The following is a 9,935-nucleotide window of genomic DNA, read 5'->3' as shown; positions in this document are numbered from 1 at the left end:
TTTAATTGCTCTGTGGGAAAGCCAATCTGGCTAAAAGCGGCTGCCGCTTACCATAAACGTTGTAGGTTTACTGTTCGTGCTTGGTGCGGTGTTAAACAAGAAAACATTTATGCCACTTTAAAGGCAATTCAGCGAAACGATCGCAAATAGAGCTTTATTCGAGTTATCACCATTCATTATCGAGACACGGAGCTCAGCAGCCCAGAATTTGCCGAAATTCCTATCGACATCGCTTCTCAAAGTTAGAGGCAAAGTTCGCGTTAACCGGGAGCATCAGCTATTTTAAATCCATTACTCATGCTCAAATCCACTTAAGCTCTGTTTCCCAATTAGCCTAAAGACCCCAAGTACATAAAGTCGCTTCTGGATTAATTTCCTTTATATGCGGCACGATAAGGGGAAGGAAGGCCATGTCGAGGGACAAGTCCTGCGGCTTGGCGCCTTCTTTCGCTGTCCTTATCAGTGGTTTCAAGCTATAAAATTATTCAAATCCACCAATAATGTGCTTTTAATATTCAAATCTTAAGTCCAACTTCAATTATCCTCTACACCGGCTTCGCCTATTATAAATTTTAATTTCTGCTGTTTTTTATTACGTGATGAAGGTTTCAAACGACGACTCAATTTAGATGGCTGCCACTGTGGAATATTAATGCTAATTTTATTTCTGTCATAGACCCATCTGATAGCACGTGTACCTTAGAACTAGGGGGGACTTTATTGGAGGAACGTTTTTCCAGGACTTAAATTTTTTTCGAGTGCTTCCGAAAGCTATAGAAATTCTCTTAATCTTGAATATTCCTTAGCTCTAATCGCTGAATTCTGTTCGTGATTTGATGCGATTTTTCAAATTTTGAAACAGCACATTCTTAAACTTGAAAATGCGCAATTTTATGCAGTTCTTGCGCATTTTTCAACCTCGGAAAGGACACATTCTTGAATTCTATTTGCTCGGTTTGGTCCGCAATTTTGGCAGTATTGGCATTATTTTTCAAATTCTAAAAACGATTTTTTTCAGCTTCAAAATGCGCGATTTTATGCATTTTTCAACTTTCGAAAATGTACATTCTTGAACGCTAAACTGCGCTGCCCCCAGTTCAATCGACCTCGTATCTTTTATGGTCGCCCACATCCCTACGCTTGAGCCCCTAAAATGAGCATCCTGTACATAGTCGATGGTCCTAGGGACCTAAAAAACAAAAACCCGAAATAGCAGCCAAAATTATCCTGGTAAAAATTCATTAAAATTATATCTAAACATGACTTTATTTTGCGCACTGGTATTTTTAGTCTCTCTTATTTTCAAAAGAAATATTCAAGCTGCCCGATGATGGAAAAACGGCACCTTTTGATCTTCGGTCATTAATTGAGGGCGCTTCAAAATACGAATATCGATACATGGGAAATTTTATTTTAAATCCGCGTTTCCGATTACTGGCACGAAAACATGAACGATTACAACCTCCGCTCATTGAAACTCGGTACTGGAAATGTGTCTGTTCACTCAGTACCATAACTTAGGCACTAGGTACCATAGCAGAATTTCGATAACGTCACCTGGTCTAATCGGCTCATAATTTATCGATTATTATTCAGGCAATAATGCTACCATCAACTACCTAATTTGGCACCTAATTAACCAAAAATCGGTTAGTCGTTTATTACGTCTTGAGGTAGATAATTTCAAGTGCCTGGGTAAATATGTATGTGTCATCTAGGTAAACTATATGGATTAATTTAAAATCATTGAAATGAAAATATTCGAAAAATGTTGCTCTAGAAGGCTAAAGCTCCCATGGACTGACTATCGGATAAGTTTGCCAGACAGGAATAAATCTGATCCTTAAATGACTGTAACCACAAGTTCAGATTAATAAAAATTTATAGCATTTCCTCGGAGATTTTTATGCAATTTCTCGATGTGAGAAAATCCCCTAATCGCAGATATCTCCAACATTTTCTTGCTCAGTCAAGTTCTTTCGTCATATTCTGCCTGTTTCTCCTTCGTTCCGCTGCTACTAGCTCTCGTTTTGCAGATTATTGACCCTTTCCAAATATCTTAGGACAGATCTCATTTCCAAAACACTGAGTTTTTCCAATATCCGGAAATTTGCAGCTCTGTCTGACGATAAAGATCCGCTTTAAAGTAAGTACTTTCCTGTTCTTTTTCTTCTATCCATTGAATGCACGTTCTCTCTTAATATTTAGCGATCTGTTTGAACTGATTGTACAGGGTCCGTTTCTGAAGCTCAACTTGTGAGAAAACCATAAAACATATCAGGTAAGATCACAATGTAACTTTTTCTCTTAAACGATATGGCGGTGTCATATTTGAAATACGATGTTTCGATTTTTGGCAACCATCATCAAGTCTTGTTTATTTTTATTGGCGCAATCTTGAATTTTCACATTTTTCTTCAAGCTTTTCCCGATCACCGTGGTGTTAATATTTAGTCGAATACCAAATACATATCCTGTTTTTTCAAAAAGTGCTCTGCATGTACAGAATTTGCATATTTTCGAGTAATGTTAATCCAGATTATCTCTTCGACAATATCGCACGCATCATTTTCGCAAAAGTTTATCTGCACCCAACATAGCTGGACTGTCGAAAAACATCTTAGTTTAAATAAGATTCATAACTAGAAGTGTTTTTTTTAAATTAATTCGGATCGGACATTCGATATTGCATATAGTTGATGTACAGGATGTTTCAAAAAAGTTGTGTTAAACGTAAGGAGGTTATAGCGGACATTAGGGTGAATAATTTTTGCGCAGAAACTCCTAGTCAAAAATGAGCCATTGGGACTCCAGAGTATTTTTTGTTTGAAAACGTAATGTTTTTGAACCAAACGTAACAACTCTTTAATGGCATATTTAATTCATTTTTATTGAAGATCATGCAAAAATATTGTATATAATAAATGGACGAAATGCTGATCCTTATCCTGATTATATAAATTTGTTCTTTAAATCGTTAAATGGCGCACCCGTCGTTAGATATACGGATCTTGCTGCACGAAAAGAAAAGCTGCCACCACTCGTCTCAACAATTCCTCTTAAGTGGGTATAGAAGTTTCATGTACCAACAACTGAATTAACCCCAGAGAAAAAAATCCAGTGTGCTTAAATCGGGACTTCGAGCGGGCTACCTGATAGATCCGCTGTTTTTGATTATTCGTTCATAAAAATGTTAGTTTAGATGATTCTACACAGTACAGGCAGAATATGCAAGTGCACTTCCACGGTAGAACCACATTTTATATTGGATCTCCATAGAAACGTCTCAATAAACATCTTTAATAAAATAGAGGAAACAAAAGAGTGTTTTTTGCTTTTATTCTATTCACTTAACTTGAATATCGAGGTCTTTGGAAGAAAAATGACTCTGGAATCAAAATAGTTCATTTTTGAATAGATACCTATAAAGAAATTTTCACTACAATGTCCCGAATAACTTGCCTAAATTTGGCATTTTTGAACTAACTAATCTTTTTGAAACAGCCATATATAGTTTCAATGGAAATAATGAGTGTTTTACTGGCATCATCTTCAGCTTACTATCTGTCGTTCGAATATTACACATGCATTGCGAATGTAAAGGGTGATCATTTAAAAACACCTCGCATCAGGCGATGCACTGTGAACGTAGGACGTTAATTAAGCTTCGAGTCAATTCATCATTTATCCAGGACATGCTCTTGTAATATCAACGCCTTCTTATATTGGTAATGGGAAAAATCAGGAGCTCTAATGGTTAATAGTTTAAAGTACGAGTAAAGTTATCTGGGAGATAATTTTCCTAGAACCCAAGAAGATGGATTTCCTTTAATCTTACGGTCCCTATAGAAATTATCTTCTCGACAAGTTTCGGTAACAGGACATTGTAACCAAGACATCATAAATCTGCCCTAAATCACGTAAGAATTGAGTGAACCTAATGGAATTTCAGGGTCTTTGATGTCTTAGTAATAAGACAGATGATTGATAAACGTACCTGGGCAAGTGTCTATGATGTTTCGTTGGAGCTAAAACAAGAAAATAGCGTGGATTTATTTATTTAATTAAAACATTCGTTTGTGTTCCCCTCTTTTTTAATAGCAAAGCAACATTTAATTATACAATAATCTCTCTTAAATTAATTAAAATACAAAACAAATAAGTACTTCGATATATCTAATTAATATTTAACAGCATATCATGCAAAAATAGGTGCCTTCAGTTATATGTACACACATAGTACATCGGAGTCGGTAATATACAAAAATTGAACTACACAGTTACTAAAACCTACAGCTACTTAATACTAAAAATTTACTTTATACGAAGCGAACAGATGACAGAAAATATCCATAATAAAACAAAATTTTATTCGAAAACTAGTGATTAACACAAAAACATTTCTGAGAAAACAATAGTTCCAGTGTTGACATGGAATAGGATGAAATACCCATAATTACGTGACTGAAACGAAATCGAAATGTACAATTGTGATTATCGTTACTCTCAAGGATAACACCTTTTTCTACAGCTTTTTTAGGGTAACGTAGCACTTAATATGTGCTTCAAGCAATTACCTTATCATGTGGACTTATTTAATATAAAAATACTTAGACGTACTTGATTTACAAAGACTGAAATTGTTTCATTGTAAAACACCAACCCAGGCGTTCGATTCACAATTTTTAAGTATCCCAAGATTACATTGGCAAAAAAAATATCACAAAATTATGAAATGCTTATAGACTTATGTAACTTATAATATAATATTTATATTTACAGGCATATTTATTCTCTGACACAATGAACTAAAAAATATATTTTAAACATACTGTGTTAGTAGTATTTGAGGCCTAAACAGGTTTTTTCTCTTCCTCTGCCTCGCCCAAATTTGGATCGATAAAGAGTGCTGAGAAAGCGAACAACAGGAACACTATACCGCCAATAATGGTGACTAAATAAGGGAAAAAGTAATAGCATCAAAAATATTTTGGTGTCAGAAAAACTCACCAGTTCTGACTGAAATCTTTTGGGCAATTATTCTCCCTCCTAAAACGGCCACTCCCGTACAAATTGCATGCCCTATCACACCTCCTAATATCACCCCATACACATTCTGCAGAGGAAATATTTTGACTGATCAACATATTTAAACAAAAAATGGTCTAAGTCCCTACTTCTCTAGCTCCTAAGAGAATTGTTGTCAACTGAGAACGGTCTCCCCATTCAGCTAGAAAAGTCATGGTGAACGCCTGCAGAAATATTTTTATAGTAGCAGCAAGGGCGCTTGATTTTTTAGGCCTCCTATTACTCGTTGAAGCCACCTCCACATCAGTGTTTGAACCTCTCTCTTCCTAAAGCAGTATATTACAACCTTCAAACACCACCTGTTTCCTTTGCTAATACCTGTTCTTCTCGGTTTCGGAGCTCAGTTTGTACTTCCTCCATTTCGCCCTGGCCTTCATTAGGAGACATGGCACAGCCATCTTTCAACATTTTAAGACCAAATATGGCAAATAAAGCTGTGCTTATGTAGAATGTATAAGCTCTTGGAATCACGTTTACTAGCCATCCAAAGACAGCTAAAAAAAGCTGTGTAAAATTTATTTATTTACCATTGCAAGATATTTTGTTAGGTCAGGGACCGTCAGTCTGCATCATATAAAAACATTATCCTGAGAATCAACCGGAATGATTTGTTGGTGAATAAAATTAATAGGTTAATGAACTGACATTTCGCTAGTTTAAATACAAATACTGTCATCCTCAGGTCTATATCTTTAAACAAACAAAAATCTTAGATAAATCAAATTTGCTTTTGTTATCTACTACATTCATAAGTTTATAATCTCCTAGTTACCATTATATTTATGCAGAAATTGAGAATCTATGCAATTACCTGACAGAAGAGTCATCAAAGCTAATGCACTAATGGCACCCCCAAAAACTGTGATTCTTGGGTGTCTCATAGCCATAATTGCAGCAATGAAAAACGTCTTGTCCCCTATTTCTGAAACAAGGATGACCGAAAAACTGGCAATGAAGCCATGAAGGAAGCCTACATCTTTCACATTAATGATGCCCCCTTTGGTCTCTTTGGTATCCGTTGGGACCTGAAGGATAAATTGAGGTGGGTAAAAAGATTATACATAAGGAGTGATCTTACCGGTGTGGCGGCTTGCTCATTGTTAAGTATAGGTTCTACATCACTTTTGCCAAAATATAAGCACATAAAGAATGTTGCAAGAAAGAGAATTGATCTTTGGTACTTCATTTTTGGCAACATTTTGCTTGCCAAGTTGTACTTCAATTGGGGTTAATTAACTGCAATCAAATCGGATTTTCTTTGTTAATCACTTCAGAAATGAACAGACATCTGTGTTTACTTGTGTTCTTCACTATATACTTTAACACTGCTTATGCTTAAACGGAACTACAATGTTAATTAAATATTTGTTCAGATTTAATGAATAATTACTTAGTTACGAAACAAAATCATATTTTTTCATGTCTTTAAAACCGAATGTAGTAATACTGAAAACCGAGAAAATGAAAAATATGACATTAATAAATGTATAAATAACCCTAAATAGATGAGTAGCAACGTCAAACATGAACGTCAGTAAAATTTAGTAGTGGGGGAAGGTTATCTAATCATAGGCATAACTGGCGAGTCTGTCTTTATCTGATTTATGGGAGACTTTGTGAACTAAAGAGGAATGCAGGTTATATCGTATGTGATTTTGAGGTTAGACCCGATGGTAGCAATAATGCTGGTGTCAACAGTTTACCAAGGTTAACTTTTTTCCAAATGAAAGTAATTAGTTTTTCCCTATCTATCAATTTAATCTGTTTGACAGCTGAGCTGTACTGGGATAATGCAATTACTTGTTCAAGCACACCAAAAAAACATAAAGATACAAAAACTTTTATTACTATTAACCTAAACAGTTAAAACACCTTAAATTTACTCATAGTACTCCTAAAGCCTTTTCCACAACAGCATGGGGCTGCGCTGCAACTTCTGAAAACTCCCCAGTATTGAAAATATCCTCAGGAGCTATTTCCAAATCTTGTCCAGTCAATGACTCAAACATTACATTTGATGATTTTAAAAAGGGCAAATGCCCAATTTTCCTTGCATACTTCAATTCCATTCCTATCTTCAACGGCGCATGGAGCCCTTGTGTGTTCCTAAGCACCTGCATGTTCATTCTATTTATGTTCTGGCGATACTACAAAAGTACAATAATTTAAAACCTGCCTCTTGGGTAGATATAAAAGTGATTACGTTTCTTTCTGACTGTGCTAATGGGTGCACATTTTCTAAAGTGCTCTTGGCTCCCCCCAGACCTGTTTTTAGTAAGTCAGGGACCCCGAATTGGCCCTCATCAAAGCCAAATTCGCTGGGTTGAGTTGGTTTAGCCTTGAGGGAAGGTAGTCCAAAGCTCTAGGAAAATTAAAAGATTTATGGAACTTATTTATATAAATTGAAGCAACTTACCATTTTGATTTTTGTTGAAATTCTCTGTTTTAGTTTTAATTCAGTTATGAGTCGGCAAAATGTACAAAAATTTTGTTTAGTTATAATCACCTTCAAAGTTTGATAATCAGCTGTTCGCTATCAGATATGTCAATGTCAACTAGGGTAGTCGAATTTAAGACAAAGACAAATAGAGCAAGTGAGTCTTTTAATAGCTTCGTAGGGTGAACAAAGAGAGTACTATGTTGAATTGCACTTTATTGCGCTTTTTCAGCTCTACATTTGTAGTTAAATGAAAATGCTTATTGTGTCGTAATTTGGATCTATATAACAAGTACCACTAGGGTTAGGGGGTTCGAACTTTGAAATTCTAAACGGGTTCGAAATCGTTTAGTTACAAAAAATGCCATCATTCACTAAACTCATAACGAACGTTTCTAAAGTTAGACATCTCTCCTCAGCCAAAAGACATCTGACTGGAGGTAGGGTAATCTTCAACAAATCTCAAGCTCCTAATGCACCTTCAAGCACCGTGCCTGATGTTAAAGGGCTAAGTGAAAGTGTAGTTAAAGTACCCAAGGAACCTGTAGGTCCAGGTAAGATAAGTTTGCCCTTATAAATTGAAAATTTTCATTTAATCACATTCTTTTACAGGAGCAAGCAAAAGCTCAAATTACCCAAATCCAGAATATTTCTGCTATGACAAAACTAGCTACTATGAGGCTGAAGTAGAAATGCTGAAATTTAGATGCCCTCAGCCTTCAGTATTTAGACATTATGAGCATACCAATCCTAAATAAGAATTTTTTGCATGAAGTAGAATTATTCCAAGTTGCAATAGATTTTAATTGCTTACAGGGTTCACAAATTTGGAAGTATATATAGGAAATCTCAGTAAATATTGGAACTGCAGTCCATTTTATTTATCTATAAATGTAGAGATCCTCTATCTTCTGTACATACCAAGATATCCTTTATCAACATCAAAATTTGCCTACCATGTACATATAATTGTTGAAGAAGTAAATAAAGTATTAACAATGAAGCAGACATTTTTAATCCACTGCCTTAATTGTAACAAAACGCGACAGTATGATAACCATGACAACAGCTGAACACACTAAGCATGAAAAGAAAATGTAAAATGTCTCCTCATCAAATATATCTGTGAAGGCAGGAAGTTGATTGTAGATTGAATGTACTATTTTGGCGCCTGAATCTTTAGATTTGTGGCCCATGTTACTTTCGTTTCTTTGCCTTCTGGAACGAAGTTTTGCCTGTTTTTGTTTGTACAACCTTCACTTCTTCTTCCTTAACTTGGGAACTAACGTGCTTGTTAAAAAGCTGTAAGATTTCCAGTACTGTCAAATTATTCGCGAGGAATCTAATGCTCCTAGAAACATCATCAAATATATGTATATTTCCATATGAGATTCAAATTATACAAACCCAGAGTCTATCAAATCAATTTTGATTTCTGGCTCACTCCTATCACATACTACATCAGCTCTTATGGCACAACTTAAATTGGTGTCTTGCACAAAAGGAGTATTGATGGTGTAGAGGAAATCTCTTAAATTGGAATGGGATTTAGGAAGTTTATAAATAGACCCGCGCCCAGTCAAGTAATCTATATGTTAGTGAGGTTAGATTTACCTGGCAACTCGAGCTTTTTCGTGAAATGGATCAAATTTTACTTTGATCCTCTTTACGGGCTTCAAATTAATGAGCTTCAGTTGCTTAGAAATTGCGCTTATAACTCCGGCGGATCTTTTAAATGTACCACTGTAGGAAATTGACATTTCTGGAATTAAACTAAAATCCAAAATTGAAAAATATCAAATAAACTGGCCCCTAACAACATTAACCTAAATTGGAATCTTGACAGTTATACTGCGCAGTGTTACCGTGTCATGGAGCAGTCATATTCTACACTGCTCGTTGAAGAGATGAGTAAGAGTTCAGGGTTAGTTATGTAAAAGTGTATGGTACTTGTATCATACACTGCAACGGGTGAGTACTAAGGAAAAAGCCTCTTGCTGATCTGAATTCAAGGGCGGTGGCAGCATCAACTTGGATGCCAAGTGAGTTTCCATTGGGGGAACCTCGGTTGAAAATTTACATCGAGAAAATTGATTGACGAAAATCTATATGTAAACCGTTATATTTCCCTAGTAAATGCGATATGTCGCTTCACTACTAAGCGCTAAGGACTATTTTAGCATATTCGTTGAAGGTGGATTTGGAATGCCATGATGGTTGTCAAGGATTAAAATTTGCGTTTACGCATTCGGCTTCATAGTAGAATGACGCATCAAACATCTCTGAACTTCAAGCAAAAGAAACTTGCCTAAAGAGCGTTTTTTTAAATAAAACATCCTATATATTAGCAAATGTGCTAACGAAAGACATTTTAATTTTCTTTGAAACAATGTATCATCCTACAGCTAAA

General features: G+C 35.6%; 4 protein-coding genes across 5 annotated transcripts; 1 reads left to right on the top strand and 3 right to left on the bottom strand.

The window, feature by feature from the left end:
- Positions 1–4,349: 4,349 nt before the first annotated feature.
- Positions 4,350–6,599, bottom strand: LOC136343524 (putative divalent cation/proton antiporter TMEM165). 2 transcript variants are annotated; one of them, XM_066290292.1, is made up of 7 exons: positions 6,387–6,599; positions 6,167–6,344; positions 5,900–6,113; positions 5,407–5,582; positions 5,178–5,354; positions 5,011–5,116; positions 4,350–4,954 (listed from the first exon to the last, which is right to left on the bottom strand). In XM_066290292.1, exons 2-7 carry the CDS (start codon positions 6,284–6,286, stop codon positions 4,854–4,856), a joined length of 894 nt encoding a protein of 297 aa, XP_066146389.1. In that variant the 5' UTR covers positions 6,287–6,344; positions 6,387–6,599; the 3' UTR covers positions 4,350–4,853. The 2 variants fall into 2 exon arrangements, with proteins under 2 accessions (XP_066146389.1, XP_066146388.1); XM_066290291.1 differs by having other exon boundaries at positions 6,167–6,324.
- Positions 6,600–7,783: 1,184 nt separating this feature from the next.
- On the top strand, positions 7,784–8,528 carry LOC136343526 (uncharacterized). Its single transcript, XM_066290294.1, has 2 exons — positions 7,784–8,079; positions 8,138–8,528. The coding sequence occupies exons 1-2, from the start codon at positions 7,887–7,889 to the stop codon at positions 8,281–8,283; spliced, it is 339 nt and encodes a 112-aa protein (XP_066146391.1). The 5' UTR covers positions 7,784–7,886; the 3' UTR covers positions 8,284–8,528.
- LOC136343527 (uncharacterized) lies at positions 8,518–8,721 on the bottom strand. Its single transcript, XM_066290295.1, has one exon. The coding sequence runs from the start codon at positions 8,719–8,721 to the stop codon at positions 8,539–8,541; it is 183 nt and encodes a 60-aa protein (XP_066146392.1). The 3' UTR covers positions 8,518–8,538.
- On the bottom strand, positions 8,518–9,382 carry mRpL53 (mitochondrial ribosomal protein L53). The gene is made up of 3 exons (XM_066290293.1): positions 9,140–9,382; positions 8,933–9,055; positions 8,518–8,876 (listed from the first exon to the last, which is right to left on the bottom strand). Exons 1-3 carry the CDS (start codon positions 9,283–9,285, stop codon positions 8,723–8,725), a joined length of 423 nt encoding a protein of 140 aa, XP_066146390.1. The 5' UTR covers positions 9,286–9,382; the 3' UTR covers positions 8,518–8,722.
- Positions 9,383–9,935: the final 553 nt, after the last annotated feature.

This window comes from Euwallacea fornicatus, chromosome 15, assembly GCF_040115645.1.
Source record: "Euwallacea fornicatus isolate EFF26 chromosome 15, ASM4011564v1, whole genome shotgun sequence".
NCBI lineage: Eukaryota > Metazoa > Arthropoda > Insecta > Coleoptera > Curculionidae > Euwallacea > Euwallacea fornicatus.
This window is presented reverse-complemented; position numbering and strand designations above follow the sequence as displayed.

What these genes read in the sequence shown, in the direction of transcription:
- LOC136343524 (XM_066290292.1), bottom strand. Translation starts at nt 6,286, where the DNA reads ATGTTGCCAAAAATGAAGTACCAAAGATCAATTCTCTTTCTTGCAACA. An exon ending in TCCGAAACCGAGAAGAACAG is followed by an intron (nt 5,355 to 5,406) that starts GTATTAGCAAAG and finishes ATACTGCTTTAG; the next exon opens with GAAGAGAGAGGTTCAAACAC. An exon ending in AAAGATTTCAGTCAGAACTG is followed by an intron (nt 4,955 to 5,010) that starts GTGAGTTTTTCT and finishes TCCCTTATTTAG; the next exon opens with TCACCATTATTGGCGGTATA.
- LOC136343526 (XM_066290294.1), top strand. Translation starts at nt 7,887, where the DNA reads ATGCCATCATTCACTAAACTCATAACGAACGTTTCTAAAGTTAGACAT. An exon ending in CAAGGAACCTGTAGGTCCAG is followed by an intron (nt 8,080 to 8,137) that starts GTAAGATAAGTT and finishes ATTCTTTTACAG; the next exon opens with GAGCAAGCAAAAGCTCAAAT.
- LOC136343527 (XM_066290295.1), bottom strand. Translation starts at nt 8,721, where the DNA reads ATGGGCCACAAATCTAAAGATTCAGGCGCCAAAATAGTACATTCAATC.
- mRpL53 (XM_066290293.1), bottom strand. Translation starts at nt 9,285, where the DNA reads ATGTCAATTTCCTACAGTGGTACATTTAAAAGATCCGCCGGAGTTATA. An exon ending in GAAAAAGCTCGAGTTGCCAG is followed by an intron (nt 9,056 to 9,139) that starts GTAAATCTAACC and finishes TTCCAATTTAAG; the next exon opens with AGATTTCCTCTACACCATCA. An exon ending in ATTGATTTGATAGACTCTGG is followed by an intron (nt 8,877 to 8,932) that starts GTTTGTATAATT and finishes TGATGTTTCTAG; the next exon opens with GAGCATTAGATTCCTCGCGA.